Here is a 16,860-nt window from a genome sequence, read left to right as displayed (position 1 = left end):
TGGAGGCCCAGCGAAACTAGGCCAGGGTTGAGGTGCGGAGTCTGGACGCGGTTTAAGGGCCCAGCTGTATGGAGTGCCCGAAGGCCTAAGCCTTCTAGAAACCTTCCCTTGCCGAACTGCAGACTGAGGAGGGTCCCCAGCGCCTGATCCGTCTGTCCTGGAACCGCTAGTCGTCCCCTGGTGCTTCCGCGGCTGGTGGGCGTAAAGCGCAGGAGTGGGCGCAAAGGTGGCGAGCTTTAAGGCGGATTAGTTGTGCAGAAACCTGCCAGGCCCTGGGACTTGGCCTGGTAGGAACCCTCCTTGGCGAGGCTTAGGCTTCTGTCCACCCTTCCTGGCTGCTGGGTTCTCCCCCTACAGCACAGGGTCCCCAGCCGCAGGCTCTCGGGAGGGCCGGCCCCCGGCGCCCGGCGCTGTGGGTTTGCCGCTGCGGCCTGGCTGGCGGGCCCCGAGGGGCGCGCGGGGTCGCGGGCCGGCCTGCAGGGCTTTGTGCCGCTCGCTCCCGGGTGTGCGCGAGGCGCAGAGCATCCAAATTGACACCATATGTTTTCCTATTAGATGCTTCGCGGTCGAATTCTAGGCGCATAATCATCGCCACTGGGCGAGAGCGCCAGCCGTCCCTAGGGAAGGGACACAATGATTGAGGCTTAACCTCTGAAGGGGAACTTATAGCTGCGCTTCCTCGCTGCCATTTCGATGCTGGCAGAGGCGACCTGGCCCTGGGCGAGCACCCGCCGGCGGTCGCTGTGGAGGTGGCGGGCAGGTTGTTTTTTGCAGTGCGGGGAGAAGGAGGGAGGTCTAGGGTTAGGCGGCCTCACACGCCTTGGCATTCCTAGATTGGGACCTGCTCAGGCAGCGTGTGAAGTTTAGAAAGTCTTTCTCCATCTTTCTCTGGGGCAGCCTTTCTTTTTCCTGGAAGGCACCCTTTGCCCAAAGGGGAGGCTCCGTATCTGGAGGAGTAGAAGCTCTTTCGAGGCAAAGGAAGGCAATAAAGGGAGTTTAGGAGAAAACGGTAAGCGCGATCTAGGGCTTGCTCTGTTGGAGAAGCGGTGTCCCTGCGATGGCCCTGCTCACGCTGGGCCCGGCCGGAGCCTAGATACCCCAAAAGCCTGTCACTTCTCATCGAGTTGAGGCTCCAGCACCCCCCTCAATGAGGGCCCCCCCCTGCCCCAAGCCTTCGGCTACCCTGAAAACGCGGCTCCCCTCGAAGGGGAAACGAGTGCAGTTCAATCTCGTCTGAGTGATCTACAAATAGGGACGGAAAGGGTCGTTTTATCACGGTCCCGTTTGTCGTGACGATGCAATTTCCCGGAGCGGAGCACTGTCACAAAGTGACAAGGCTGCCACAAGCGCCCCGACTGATCTTTTCAATTAGCCTTCCATGCATGATCCGGAGCGACTTCCGCCTATTTCCAGAAATTAAGCTCAAACTTGACGTGCAGCTAGTTTTATTTTAAAGACAAATGTCAGAGAGGCTCATCATATTTTCCCCCCTCTTCTATATTTGGAGCTTATTTATTGCTAAGAAGCTCAGCTTTCTGGAGTCAATTTATCAGAGGCTCCAAGGAGAAGAGAGGAGAGGAGAGCTGAGCGGGGAGCCACATCTTCTCCTGGAAGGGCTGCTCTCTAGAGTCGGGGCTGCAGGTTGGAGATTTTTAAGGAAATGGGAATTGGCAATTGGCTTTATTTGTGTGTCTGTGGTTTCTGGGGAGGGGCTACAGAGGTGCTAACTCCCTATTCCCTATGATTAGACAATGGGGTGAGGTTGTGAGATAACCAGATAAAGGAGGGATGGGGGACACTGCGGTGTGGTCTTTTCCTTTTCTTTCCACTTTTTGATTTTTGCTAATATCTGTCCTTGGCTGTGGGGAGGGCCGAGTTTAGCAGCAGAGCTGTGGCCGGTGCGAACAGACTCCCAGATCTCCGCCCCACTGCAGCAGCCAGCCTACTTTGTGGCTGGAGCCGATCTGGGGCTCTGAGGCTTGAGGAAGCCTTCAGTGGAGGTGCTGAAACCCAGGTTGTGATTCATTAGCCATGGATTTGCTCTTTTGGTTCTTCTCTACTCCCTCCCCTTTTCTTCTCCTTTTTTTTTTTTTTTAAATCCCAGTGCTTGTGTGTTGCCTTCACCAGAGTTTGGAGTGTGACAACAAACGTTTCTGGACTCTAGTGTCTGAGGGAGCACTGGAGAGCTATAGGATTTGCTATCACAGTTCTAACAATGCAGAGACCTTGGAGATTCAGTGTGGGTTCTGTAGGACTCGTGGTTTTTCTTGACCCTCAGAGGGGATCTTTGGGAGGATATTTTTTGAGCTGATGATTTGCACCTTGCGGGTTCAGAGACTGGCTGGGGTGTTTATGGAGGGCAGCGGTGGGCTGGGGGCTCTGCTGGAGTGAAGGCGGTAGTGAGGTGTGTGTGCTCTTGCTGGTCGGTGTGTGTCTGCATGGTGCTTCTGCAGTCTGGTGGGCAGGAGCCCGGCTGTGTTTGGGCTGGGCTGCCCGATGCCAGGAATGGCTGCGAGGCCCCGTTGTCATTTCTGATCGATAGCAGGGACCTGATCGCTGAGGTTGGCCAGGGTTGGCAGGGAGCTGAGGATGCATTGTGGTTGTCTTTTCTTTCTTCTTCCTTTTCTTCTTTCTCCCTCTTCTTCTCTTCCTCCTTCTCTTCTTCCTCCACCTCCTCCCTCCTCTTTCTCTTTACTCTTCTTCCTCTCCTCTCCTCTCCGCTCTGCTCTGCTCTCCTCTCCCTTTCCTCAGGTCACAGCGGAGTGAATCAGCTCGGTGGTGTCTTTGTCAACGGGCGGCCACTGCCGGACTCCACCCGGCAGAAGATCGTAGAGCTAGCTCACAGCGGGGCCCGGCCGTGCGACATTTCCCGAATTCTGCAGGTGATCCTCCCGGCGCCGCCCCACTCGCCGCGCCCCCCGCGGCCCTCCACTCTCAACGCCCTCTCTCCATTTCTTACTGTAAAGACTGCTAATTATGGACCCACCTACCCTCACCCCCACTCCAGTCCCCACCCCACTCCCCTGCCTTCCGCTCTCCCCTTTCCTTCCACCATCCTTCCCGATCTCTTCCAACCTGGGTCAGTCACATAAGACAATTCATCTGCTTAAGAAAAAAATTGGGTGTGAATCCGAAAAAAAACCCAAACCTTTCTTTTTTCATTTGGCAAAAACATTCATTGTGGTAACAGTTTATGAACTATAATAAAATGACTTATGTAAATCCACATAATCTCATTCCCCTCTCCCTCATCCCATGCTTACCTCAGGGTTTGAGATACTTGTTTGATTTCTTCGTATTTATGAAAAATATATATATTGATTTTAAAAGACAAATGCTATTTACCTCCCTCCCTAAGTCACATTTACTCAATTGGGCATATTTTTAAAGGAATGATAACTAAAAATTCAGTCTATGTTTCCCCTTCACTCATTACAGCTTAACAGCACTTTAAGTAAGGTCAGCACAAAACAATCTGACTTCGTTTTGATGCATCTTCAAGCAGGATTTATTTACAAAAACAGTTTTTAAAACTTTTAAATTAGTTTTTTTTTTTAGTTCAAACGGTTTGAAAGTATCCTCCTATTTGTAGTTTTTAGGGCTACAAATGTAATTTTAAGAAAAAAGCTCTCTACAGTAAGTTCTCATACCATTGAAGGTATATTTTTGTGTTATAGACCCATGCAGATGCAAAAGTCCAAGTGCTGGACAATCAAAACGTAAGCTTGTCATTGTTTAATGCATACTTAAACAATTTTATTTTTGTCTTGAAATTATTAATAATGTGGTTTTCTGTCCACTTCCCCTATGCAGGTGTCCAACGGATGTGTGAGTAAAATTCTGGGCAGGTATTACGAGACTGGCTCCATCAGACCCAGGGCAATCGGTGGTAGTAAACCGAGAGTAGCGACTCCAGAAGTTGTAAGCAAAATAGCCCAGTATAAGCGGGAGTGCCCGTCCATCTTTGCTTGGGAAATCCGAGACAGATTACTGTCCGAGGGGGTCTGTACCAACGATAACATACCAAGTGTAAGTTCACTGAGAACATTCCCTCTCCCTGCCCTAAGCTCACACTCTTCCCTCTTTACCATCACTTTCTTGACCTCCCCCTGCTCCTCTCCCTGCCAGTGTCTTTCTCTCTTTCTCTCCTCCGCGCTCCACAATTTGTCTCCTCTGTACCTGGGGGTCTTGAGAGGAGCACCCTGACCTTTTTTTTGACCTTCTGGAAAATGGAAGTCAAATGTGGGGGGTTATGCACCTCACTTGCATGTGGCAAAGTAGAGAGCGGAGGCACCTGGAGAAAGGCACTGGAATCTAGAAGGAAAATGCAAATGAAAACCAGATTTGAGCTTCCGCCAAATCTACCTGTTTGAACCTTCTTTCAGGCATCAAACATCCATTTCTGCCCTAATATAAAACAAATAAAAGTGAAAGAAAGCTCTAGGCCAAGTCTCAATATTTTGGGGGGGAAGTCTTTAACAACAAAAAAGCAGCCATGTGAGTTAGGTCACCAGAGACACTGCGCAACAGTGAAGGACCCCTCCCTAGTCTTTCAACTCTCTACACAACTGAGTTTCCATGCCCAAAGTGATGGCTGGCATTCTTTCCACGATGTCTCTGCAAATCCACCCACTGTCCTAGGATGGCTGGGAATTTTTTTTTTTTTTAATGTATTAAGGGTCATTCTTTAAGCGGTGGGAGTGCTGAGATGGGGACTTAGGGCAACTGTGTCTTCAGGAGACTCTACCATTTGGTTTGATCTTGATTTGATTTGCAGGTGTCATCAATAAACAGAGTTCTTCGCAACCTGGCTAGCGAAAAGCAACAGATGGGTGCAGATGGCATGTATGATAAACTAAGGATGTTGAACGGGCAGACCGGAAGCTGGGGCACCCGCCCGGGTTGGTATCCGGGGACATCGGTGCCAGGGCAACCTACTCAAGGTAAAAACCCAAACACCCATCCTCAAATTCTCCATATATGCAGCCCCTTGCCCATCCTCTTCTCCAACTTTTTCCCTCTCCGGGCTTTTGTGCCTAGAGAATGTAGTGGAGAAACTCTTCAACGGCTTGGGACATATTGACTTGCGCTGTATCTAGGTGGTGTTTGTTGAACTATCTGGTTGGCCTGGGAATTCGAGGGTTGTGTATGTTAGGTAGTATGAATGTGGCTGGTGTGTGTGTGTGTGCATGTTCGCTCGAGTGTGTGTTATGGGCAGGAGTATGTGCGTGTGTGTATGAGCTAGCTGCGTGGTGCCCTATTCAAATGTGCCATTAAAATGCACGGAGAGCCCCCTTGCTGTAGAAGTGTGACAAGTTAACACACTGACAGACTGCAAGATAAACATAATTGTATCGTTTTGCTTCTTGCCGTAATTGACAAATTATGTGACTAGGAGTAGGGTGTGTATGAGAGGGTGAGCACTGAGACGCAGGGCCAAGTTGAGGATGGGGCATTGGAAGTGATGGCTTTCCCAACTAAACAACCCTACCCTCTCTGCTCTGACCCCTTCCACCTTTGGGCCCCCAGTTCTCACTCTGTGGGTGGCGACTGCGTAGAAGGGTGGGGTGAGGATACTGTGAACCGGACTTTGGTGTGCCGGGAGCGACTCTGGGGCTGGGAGGAAAGATAGGATCTGGACCGTCCTTGCATCTGTGAGAAGGGATGGAAGAAGAGGAGCAGATGGGGGTGGGGTCTGGTCTGTTGACTCTCCCCCTCCCCTACACACACCGGAGGTAGCTTGGTCAGGAATAGGAAACAGTTTACTCCGAAGATTAATCGGTATTTGTTGTCCTCGTGACAAGGAGATAATATGCGGGATAATGGGACGTGGCGTCTCACTCCCCGGAGCACGAGGAAGCCTGGGGGCTCCCGGCCTGGGAGGCGGCGAGGGGAAGCTGACTGGGCTGCCCTCGCATCCGTGCGCTCTCGGACCCGCTCTAGGTGCCCTGCGCCTCCACCGAGCCGGGCTAGAGAAGGGAAAATCGGTAACAGTATGCGAAATATCTGGTACAAAGGATGCTTCTGTCACTCGCAAGAATTTGTTATGGGAACAATCCTGTCGCTCTGTAATTGCTCATTAGAGAACGTTTTGTTTCTCATTAAGGCGACATGAATAAGCGTCTAGTTGAAGGAGACAGCTGTAGAAATGTTCCACAAGAGACCTCTGGACACGATTCGGCACCGATTGCCAATTAGACATGTCAGTTTTAAGAGCAGAAAACAATATAGGACGGACACTGGGAAGATAGGGAGCAAAGCGCTGGCTCGGTGTTTCCCAGCGCGGCCGCTCGGCCGGCCGAGGCCTCCCGACGCGCAGGGCCCCGGCTCCCCCGGGCGACCCGCCCGCCCGCTCCCTCGCCGGATCGGGCCGAACCGCGGCTTCCCAGGGTGCGAGGCTGCACCCGAGGAGGCGCTGCCCCCGCCCTGACCGCAGGCCCCGGCCCCCTCCGGCTTCTGGTGAGGACGAGGGAGTGACCACCACACCCTCACCTGACCCTTGAAACCGTAGGCTTCCCACCTGCGCACACCGGGCACACCCAAGTGACGCGCTCCCGTTGCCTTCCCCGGCCCCCCGCAGTCTGCGGTCCCGGTGACCCCACCCCGCCGAGTCTGGCCGGCGGGTGCGAGAGGTCTCGGGGAGGGCATGGGACACAGTGGCCGGGACTGGGAGGGCTGAGCCCTGGGCGCGAGGGCTCACGTTTGCCCGGGGCCTGGAACAAGGACCCCCCCCCCTCCTCCCCGGAGCCCGGACCGGACCGAAGCCGAGAGCAGCAGCTTCGCCCGCCCCTCTGCTGCCACCAGAGGTGGCGCCCGATTGGGGCGGCTTTTCGTCGCGGGGAGCGTGAGGGCGGGAAGCGAGAGCCTAACCGCAAGGACCTGGTGGTGACCGTTGGGGCAGGAGGTGGCGCTAGTTCAGGAGCTTTGAACTTTCAGGCGCCGAGTTGCCAGAGCCTTCTGGCTCCCCAACTGCCAGTTCCCCCTTCACTCCACAGAAAACCCACGCCAGTGCCTGGTCCCCACCGCGTGGCGAGGACGGTCTCGCCAGGCGAGCGCAGAGTCCCGGGCGTGGGGACCACCGGGCGCCGGCGGCCGCGGCTGACGTGCCGGGAATCCTCGGTTCTCTTGGCGCTAAGGCGGCCCCCCTCCCTCCCTCGCCCCCTTTGCCGGCCCAGGAAGCCGGTTTGCGGTTTTAAAGAGCCCATTACTCCGAAAGCATAAGGCGAGGTTAGGTCTCAGAGGGAGACAAATCTGGTTTCCATCTGATCAACGCCATGCGGCGGTGAATAAAATTGTGCCGACTTGGGCTGACAACAACAAGAGACAACTCTATCCAGCCCCGATTCTCCAGCGCTTTGGTGGTTTTAGGGATCACAGAGACACTTTTTCTTATCTCCTCCCGCCCCCCCCCCCCCCGCCACCAGCCCCGTAATACCCAGGCCTTCTATAGGATTTAGTCAGTCTCTTTTTCAACAGATGCTACAATGTTTTGATCCGCGCTCCAGAGCTGAAAAGGTGCCGCAACCGGGTTGCTATCTTTTCTTGCTTGTTTTCCGCATCACTGATTAAGACACTAAGAAACTAAGGAATGATTTTATTTCCCAGCGTCTTTTTTTTTTTTTTCTTTCTCTCCTCTCCTTCTTCCAGGAAACAAATCCTATCCCGAGCGTCAGATGGTCCTGGGGCTGGGATAATGGGAGGCGCTTTCACTCGCCTTCTCGCGGATTAGGCTGGAAGGTGGACGGCGCCCATTGAAGGCCCCTTCTTTGCGCTCAGAGGGGGCGCCTTTTAAAGAAGATATCTTAATTGTCTGCCACTTAGGTTTATCATGTGGGGAATTCGAGATCCAACTTCCAGTTCTATTTTGCTAAAAGCTTTAAGAGTGGAAGGTAAATCCACTAAAGAAAAAAAGGGGGGCACCCAGTCTAAGGGTGACCTCTCCGGCACTGCCTCGCTGCGAACAGTTGCTATTTTTAAAGGAGCAAACAAACTTTCAATGGAGCACGCTCGCTCTTCAGGGTCTTGGAGGGATCCTGCAGCCACGGGTTTCTCCTGAACCGCCTCTAATTCCACGGCTGTTTTTATTTTCCCCCTCAAGGAGGTTTAAAATCGAGCTCTCCTCATCCTCGTTGACTTTCCTCCTCTTAAATGTCAGTTCAAGTCAGCGCTGCACCTCCGTTGCTGAGAGAGAGAGAGAGAGAGAGAGAGAGAGAGAGAGAGAGAGAGAGTGTAGGGGGGAGGGAGGAAGAAAGGGAGAGGGAGAGCGTGAGCAAATGTCCATGTTTTAAAATTAGGAAAACGTCAGCGAAGCAAACGGGAGCAGAGAATGCTATCTGCGGGGGTCTTCTGAGGCAGACCCGGGTAGCTTTGTTTGGCGAGATCGAATGTGCCAGAAAAAGGACTGGGGTGGGGCCTCCTAGAAGGCGTGAGTGACCACCCCCGCGAGATGGGATTGTGTTCTCAGCGCTCCCTTCCCTAAACCTCTGATGATCGCAGGTTTTTGTTTGCGCTTTCGCAAAGCAATAACTGATGGGCCTTTCTGGTTGGCCCAAAAAGTCTATTTCTAAAGTCTTCCTCATTGACTGAATCCAAAAATAAAAGGGGCTCTTCATTCCCTGAAAAACACTTTGAAAAGTCACCCGGAAACTCGGGGCAGTAAATTAGCACAGACACTGGTGCCGGCACACGTGAGTGAGCGGCTCTCCCTCAGCTAAGTAGCCCTCCCTGACCCCCCAGCTTTCTGATGTAGCGCAAGACGACCCAAAACAGAGCCACGGCCCATTTACTAATAGTCTCTCCCTTATCTCCCTTTTTCTCTTTCTCTCCCCGTCTCCTTCGACCCTCTTGTCTCTTTTTCCTCTCAGCACTCTTTTCTGTCCTTCTTATACCTTTCTGGCCTCTGTCTCTGTGGAGCCCTCTTTTTTCCTCCACCTTTCCATGCCCCTCCTCTCTCCTACTCCTCCAAACCCCTCCACCAGGCCTCCAGCCCCTCCTCTCCTGTCTCCCTCCCCCGTGGTCTCCATCCTCCCTGCCTCCCCGGCTCACTTCCCCCCCACACCCGTGCCCCGGACCTCATCCACCGGCCCTGCCTCCCCCCAACCCTCTGCCCTGGCCTCCCATCCACCCTCCAACCCCCAGCTAAGCGCCCTAAATAGCATGGAGACGCCTGCTCTTGGGACAGTGATTAATGATAGCAGAGCAGAGGGGTTAACACACTTCACTGAAAAGTCTGTTGACTGGGCTTCTTGTAACACAATGTGGCCCGCTGCACGCCTCAAGAGAATCCTTTTGTTGTCCGCACTCATTGTGGCCTCAAAATTCTGCCCACGAAAGTTTGCCAACGCTCCTGCCCCAGGAGTTTAATAGTTTCCCTTACTCGCGGGGCATTGTGCGGCGCTGAAAGGCAGCCCCTCGCTATTCAAGTGTTGGTGGTCATCTCAATAGATCTCCAAGGGCCCATATGGTGGCCAGTACTGATGAATCCGCCTGTTTAAATGGGGGAGAAAGTTGGGGTTTTAAAACATTTCAAAGTTCCTGAAAAGATCCCACTAGATCCTGTCACAATTCCCTGAACTCTTTGAAGGCACTGCCTATTGTCTCCTGGTTATAAATGATATTCCTGGCCAAGTCTATTCCCACCAAGGCGCCCCTAGAGGCCCCTCCCCCATGGGCCAAGTTTCTAGGATGGGGGGGCCAGCCCCTGTGGTGTCCCTTGGGGGCCTCAGGACCCAAGACCAAGGACCCAGCCAGCAGGTAGTGGCCCTAGAGGCCCAGCCAGGGCTGAGTCCTTCCCTTGCCAGGCCGTGCCTTCTCCTGCAACGCGCACGAGGAGACAGCTAGCCTACGTGCACATCTTGCCCTCCAAGCAGCGAAGGAAAATAAAACTTTCCCCTGTTTAATGATAGAAATTACATTAAAAGTGGTGGAAATGCCCTAATTAAAAATGTACCACTTAAATGATATGCCAAGGATTCAGCTGCAGCATAGCATGTTTAGCTAGTTAGTGAACTCTCTACTATTTCTTTTTTAAAATTACACGTTAAAAATTTAAAAGAAATCTTACTTTTCTCTGGTGCAACACATTACAAAGAATGGACAGTCCTTTTATCTAAATATAAAATTCCATTTTCAGCAATTATAGCCTGTTCTTGGTGATGATATAATTACAGCTGTGCTCGTAATAGGTGTCAAGGCAAAGCGCACTCATACAATAGTTGAATAAAACTGCAGAACAATGCAAGCACTTCTAAATTCACAACCTTTAAAATGAAATTGACTGTGCAGAATTCAAATAAAAACTAGATAAATATTTTTTTAAAGATTACAAGCTTGGTTTGGTTTCTTAATAGCATTTTCTACAAACCTATCAACATCTAATTGATTAGATAGGAATTACTGATCATAGATCAGCTGAAATCTTGAACATCACTCTTCTATTTTCCCAACACAGCCATAGGTAAATAAATTCTCTAAGGAAAGGGAACTGGGCGAGGCATTTGGAGGGTCAAGGTTAGTTATAAAAGATCATTTTAATTGGAAACTTCAGCACTTGTTTTGTCATTCAAAGAAATGCCATTCCCAAAGTATCTAAATTGTGCAGTCTCATCTTGATAAAAACAGAAAGAAAATGGTGGTCAGGTAACATATGTCACTAATGTCTTTTATTAAAAGAAGGCTGACAGTTACCTTGGGAACGTTTTGGTGAGACTTTCAGATGAGACTGCTTTTGGAGTTTATGGCTGTAGGACACCCCTTTTGGAGACCGCGGGTTATTCCAAATTTCTCTTACTGTCCTATTCTTTTTGTTCCAGATGGCTGCCAGCAACAGGAAGGAGGGGGAGAGAATACCAACTCCATCAGTTCCAATGGAGAAGATTCAGATGAGGCCCAAATGCGACTTCAGCTGAAGCGGAAGCTGCAAAGAAATAGAACATCCTTTACCCAAGAGCAAATTGAGGCCCTGGAGAAAGGTGATGGAGTTTTTCAAAGTAGAGAAGCAGTAAATCAAAGTAAATGCCACATCTTCAGTACAAAGAGCTAAATTTAGCCAAGGCCCTTGCACAGAGGCCTGAAAAGGTTTCTTTTTTTCTTTCTGTCCTTTTTTTTTCTTTTCCTGGGCATCTTTTCAGTGTGTGTGTGTATTTTCTTTCTTCTTTTCATGTACCAGTGATTCACAGATGAAAAGTCTGACTTCTCATGAAGAAACAATGATGATTTGGCTAATTCAGGCCACAGAAGAATGAATGTCATTTCAAAGAGAATAGAACTTGGTTCTGATGGGATAGTTCTTCCAAGTACAATCAATCTACTAGTAGTAGCATTTTAAAGGGAATTGGTTGGAGGTGACAGAAGTCGGGAGGTGGAAACCAGATTGATCCAGGGTTTGGTTGACACGTTTTGTATAGTTCTGGCACAACACAGAAGAATGCAACTTACTCTTTCAGAGTTTGAGAGAACCCATTATCCAGATGTGTTTGCCCGAGAAAGACTAGCGGCCAAAATAGATCTACCTGAAGCGAGAATACAGGTACCCGGGGACCGTGTGTTCATGTTTTGTGATTCATACCATTTGCCTTTTCTAGAGACACGGGTGCGTCTAAGGAACACCATTTGTTTGTATAAACAGCAACAGATTCAGTTTGCTAAATGCTTTGCGCCACTCGGCTCTCGGGGCTGGGGGGAGGAGGACAGTGGACGCCTCTCGGGGCTGGGGGAGGGGGACAGTGGACGCCTCTCGGGGCTGGGGGAGGGGGACAGTGGACGCCTCTCGGGGCTGGGGGAGGGGGACAGTGGACGCCTCTCGGGGCTGGGGGAGGGGGACAGTGGACGCCTCTCGGGGCTGGGGGAGGAGGACAGTGGACGTGTCTGGGATGGGGTGGAGCTGGGAGTAGGCTCAGGGCTAACCTGTTCCATCTGATTTCCAGGTCTGGTTTTCTAATCGAAGAGCCAAATGGAGAAGAGAAGAAAAGCTGAGGAATCAGAGAAGACAGGCCAGCAACACACCTAGTCATATTCCGATCAGCAGTAGTTTCAGCACCAGTGTCTACCAACCAATCCCACAACCCACCACGCCTGGTAATTTGAAATATTAGTACTAACAAATGTGTTTCAACCTGTTTGCCCTTGGCTCTGACTCTCATAATGACTGTCTGTTGTGTCCTCTCCCTGCAGTTTCCTCCTTCACGTCTGGCTCCATGTTGGGCCGAACAGACACAGCCCTCACAAACACATACAGTGCTTTGCCGCCCATGCCCAGCTTCACCATGGCAAATAACCTGCCTATGCAAGTAAGTGAGGCTGGCGGCTGCCTGCTTAACGGGTCCCTGGGAGAAGAAGTGAGGAATGGGTTGGGGCCTGCAGACCTCACTGGCCCTATGTGTACCCTTGGGAGCCTTTCTCAATATAGTGATTGGCTTGATCAGTCAAGTCTGAGATGAAAACAGTCAATCGAGTCTTTTAGCTGATTGATTAATTGATTCACGCCTTTAATAAAATAAAAACCTGATGTGCCGTCAAGTTAAGTTTTGCTCACAGGGAATGTTGGTTTGATAATGTTGGGTGAGAAGGGGGCATGTTTTGGGGACCAGAAACTTGTACCAGAAAATGAAAATAATGTTGGCAAATTATTAGATAGTAAGAGGTTAGTATATATGACACTTGGGTTTATATTCATGTGTTCCTATTAATAAGTGTATAGTCTTTATGTGCCCTGTGGTTGTTATTTAGGATGTTTCTGATAAACTAGTGAGGACGAAAAAAAGGAGCAGAATTGGGATTCATATTTGCATAGTGCGATACACTTAACATAGAGGAAAGCTAGTTTTCTTTCTGTATCTTAGAATAAAAAAAGGAATAGCAGGCATCTGCTAGAAATTTTGTGTGTCTTTGCTGTGAACGATGTGATGGGTGGTGGCATTCCCAGCTGCCTGGAAAGGCTGATGCTGTTCACTTGGTGTAACGACCTGCTCCTACGCTCAATTCCGTCCCAAATATTTATCAGCCCCTATGTGTGCTGGGCCCTGTACTAGGTTAACCCTTTATGATGGAAGTTGTCTAAGGCAGGTAGGGTGTACTAGAACTTTGGAACTAGAGGGATTCTTGATGGGGAAAAATAATTGGTCTTCTGGTGGGCCTTCTGCAGTGACTTCCCCAGGACTCCTGCCGTATTTGTGCAGCAATTAGAGATGCCAGGTAGTGTGAGCATGAGCCCCTGATGGAAACAAATTTGGGGTTGCACACATCGTTTGTTCTCCACTGAACATCTGCTGGATTTCTAACCCAAATCACACCAAAATAAGTGTTTCCCAGTCTTTAGACTTAATACAGGAGCAGCTAGATAAGCAACTTCAGAGGAATTATTCACACGTCTATTTTTATTGCATCTTGATATTATTGGCCGTAGAGCAATTAATGTAAATTAAGGGATTAACAGCCCATTAGTTGTGGTTGCTACGACTGCCTTGGAATTTTCTAGAAGTCAAAGTTGCCTGGAGGAAGTCATTTTGGGAATTAGAAGCAAATGCAAGCTGAAATTCTGGCAGGCCCTGAAGGCCTGCTTGCCTCTTTGAACCCGATGTTAGCAGTCATCCTCAGACTCTAATAAGGCCACAGAGTCTTGTTCAGTTTTGTAAATTGTAGCAACATCTAGGTTTCTATGAAGATAAAAAAATGTGTATGTGAGAAAACATTTAGAAACAATGAAATAGATGCTGCTATTCTGTTAGAGTTGTTTCCACTTAGACTGGTGTGGGTCAATTTATTTCAAATGCTGACTTTTAAAAATTATACAACTTATAATTCAAACCATATATATATATTCATAAAGCATAAATAAAATTAAAATATCAACAATTCTACCATTCAGAGAAAATTACTCTTTGAATTTTGGAGGCGGGTGAGGGCTGGCCAGTCTGTCCATCAGTTTATCCTGTGACCAAAACCTTCAACCATTTTACAAAGGGTGGGTGTCCTCCTCCGAACCTTCTCTAATGTATCACCCTCTCTGAGGATGTGGATCTTGGAATGTTAAACATTTCTATAGTTCGCAGATCAGAGCAGTACTATCATCTCCCCTGTTCCTGACAGTATGCTTCTATTAATTCATCTCAAGCCTGCTGCCCCAGCATAGCCCCATGAGAGCTCAGGAGGTGTTTTGTCTCAGCCTTGTGTATTTATTTAGTCAAGATAAAGGTTTATCTTTTCAATACCATGATTCTAAACACTTCGAGGGTAGCAGCACAATTTTGTGGATAAAACCTAATCTCAGTTTTGGTGTCTGTAAGAAAGTCACAGCTAATTCTCCGGATGGGGCTAGGTATTTACTGACACTTCTGACTACTTTAACCTGAGATCATCACTGATCTGCCTCTTCAAGAATCTTTAAATCTGTAAGTCCAACCATGAAAGGCTTTCAGGGTCCCTAAACTAAACTTTACAGAGCGTTCCTGCCACTGTCCTCTGCCTCACAGCTTGAGATACAGGGTTTGAGGCGTGGAGGTGTCGCTGGATTCCCAAATGGATTGAATTTGCAAGAGAGGGGGTGTGTCTTTATGGAAGTCCTCATGTTATAGTTTGTCTAAAGGTGCCAGCGGAGGTCCAAGATGAAAATGGACAAAAATCCTATTAATGTTATGGGTAGTGCCAACCGTCTAGCTGGACAATGAATGGTCTGAATTTTTGGTACTTCAAAAAGTTTGGTGTGTAGGCAACTTGGCTCCCGCAGTGGACAACGGAAGGACTGGGTGGAAGCCCGATCTTAGTGTTACCACGTGGAATTCAGGCGCTTTACTTGCGGGTATCTAAGGATCAGACTTGTTGGCAGAGTTCCTGGGGGCGGGGGGGGGGGGGGGGGAGAGGGAGCTGGGGGTGTGGCTATGCAAAGTGTCTCTCACTAACCACAAGTTTGCCTTTCTCCTCCCAGCCCCCAGTCCCCAGCCAGACCTCTGCGTACTCCTGCATGCTGCCCACCAGCCCTTCCGTGAACGGGCGGAGTTATGACACCTACACCCCCCCACATATGCAGACACACATGAACAGTCAGCCAATGGGCACCTCGGGCACCACTTCCACAGGTGAGCCGCTGCCCTCCGCAGGCTGCACAGAGGTGGCCTTTGCAGCTTCTTTTGCCAGGTGATCTCCCTTCACTCAAAGTTTACCTAAAAATAACCTCCTGGCCTTGTGTGATGGTGTATTTAACTCTCTGTTGCTCACTTCCTTGGGGAAGACTGATTAAAAGGGGAATTCAGTCAAGCTAGTTAGTAACTTGGTGCCATACTGACAAAAAAAGAAGTTGTTTTTCCTGAATTTGATTGCAGAAGCTGTATATGAAGACAAGGCCTGAAAACGTAGCTTTTCCAAGGAGAAATTATTATATTAGCCGAAGTTTAACAGTGAAGGCCTCCTGAGTTTATTGGAAGACTTCTCACTTCCCTCCTAGTTCCTCTATGCCTTTCATTGCAACTGAAGAAGTACCACTCTGGTTTTCCAGGATGGTTTTGTTGCTAAAGTTCCAAACATACAAACAAATGGAGTTGTTTTTTTGGTGGGGGGAGCGTGGGGGCCTTTGGGATTCAGTAGATGTGTGTAAACATGCTTTCTGGTTTCTGAAGGTGCTACTTTTGTTTATAGGACTTGAAAAGCTTTTTCTTTTTTAGATTCAGTTAAATGTTAGAAAGTACTAGAGATTTTTTTTTAACCTATAAATTCGTACTCCATGCCTGTCTCTTGAAGGGAATATCTACATGGCTATTTCTTTCACCCACTTCTAGGACTCATTTCCCCTGGTGTGTCAGTTCCAGTTCAAGTTCCTGGAAGTGAACCTGATATGTCTCAATACTGGCCAAGATTACAGTAAAAAAAACAAACAATCAAAAAACAAACAAACAAAAGGAAAGGATATATTGTGTTAATTCAGTCAATGACTATGTGGACACAGCAGTTGGACGTTCAGGAAGGAAAGAAAAATGGCTGTTAGAAGCACTTCAGTACTGCAATTGTGTCCTGTGTTGAACCACTGGGGAATGGACTTGAAACAAGGACCTTTGTATACAGAAGGCACGATATCAGTTGGAACAAATCTTCATTTTGGTATCCAAACTTTTATTCATTTTGGTGTATTATTTGTAAATGGGCATTTGTATGTTATAATGAAAAAAAGAACAACGTAGACTGGATGGATGTTTGATCTCTGTTGGTCATGAAGTTGTTTTAAAAAAAAAGGAAATCATGATCAACAAGCTTTGCCACGAATTTGAGTTTTATCAAGATATATCGAATACTTCTACCCATCTGTTCATAGTTTGTGGACTGATGTTCCACGTTTGTATCATTCCTTTGCATATACTTAAACCTGGAACAACATGCACTAGATTTATGTAAGAAATATCTGTTGGTTTTCCAAAGGTTGTTAACAGATGAAGTTTATGTGCAAAAAAAGGGTAAGATATAAATTCAAGGAAGAAAAAAGTTGATAGCTAAAAGGTAGAGTGTGTCTTCGATATAATCCAATTTGTTTTATGTCAAAATGTAAGTATTTGTCTTCCCTAGAAATCCTCAGAATGATTTCTATAATAAAGTTAATTTCATTTATATTTGACAAGAATACTCTATAGATGTTTTATACACATTTTCATGCAATCATAAGTTTCTTCTTTGGCCAGCAAAAGTTAATTGTTCTTAGATATAGTTGTATTACTGTTCACAGTCCAATCATTTTGTGCATCTAGAATTCATTCCTAATCAATTAAAAGTGCTTGCAAGAGTTTTAAACTTAAGTGTTTTGAAGTTGTTCACAACTACATATCAAAATTAACCATTGTTGATTGTAAAAACCATGCCAAAGCCTTTGTATTTCCTTTATTA

General features: G+C 48.4%; 1 protein-coding gene across 2 annotated transcripts; it reads left to right on the top strand.

Annotated features, from left to right (window-relative positions):
• Positions 1 to 1,460: 1,460 nt before the first annotated feature.
• On the top strand, positions 1,461 to 15,853 carry PAX6 (paired box 6; the record flags this gene model as incomplete). Of its 2 annotated transcripts, XM_082844229.1 has the most annotated exons (11): positions 1,461 to 1,641; positions 2,752 to 2,882; positions 3,678 to 3,719; positions 3,814 to 4,029; positions 4,778 to 4,943; positions 10,812 to 10,970; positions 11,445 to 11,527; positions 11,925 to 12,075; positions 12,172 to 12,287; positions 14,921 to 15,071; positions 15,768 to 15,853. In XM_082844229.1, 11 exons carry the CDS (start codon positions 1,461 to 1,463, stop codon positions 15,851 to 15,853), a joined length of 1,482 nt encoding a protein of 493 aa, XP_082700355.1. The 2 variants fall into 2 exon arrangements, with proteins under 2 accessions (XP_082700355.1, XP_082700356.1); XM_082844230.1 differs by lacking the exons at positions 1,461 to 1,641; positions 3,678 to 3,719 and having other exon boundaries at positions 2,760 to 2,882; positions 3,814 to 3,828.
• Between the last annotated feature and the right edge of the window lie 1,007 nt (positions 15,854 to 16,860).

Source organism: Leucopleurus acutus, assembly GCF_964270905.1.
Source record: "Leucopleurus acutus genome assembly, chromosome: 8".
Taxonomy (NCBI): domain Eukaryota; kingdom Metazoa; phylum Chordata; class Mammalia; order Artiodactyla; family Delphinidae; genus Leucopleurus; species Leucopleurus acutus.
The sequence above is the reverse complement of the archived record's forward strand: the minus strand, read 5'-3'. Positions and strand labels throughout refer to the sequence as shown.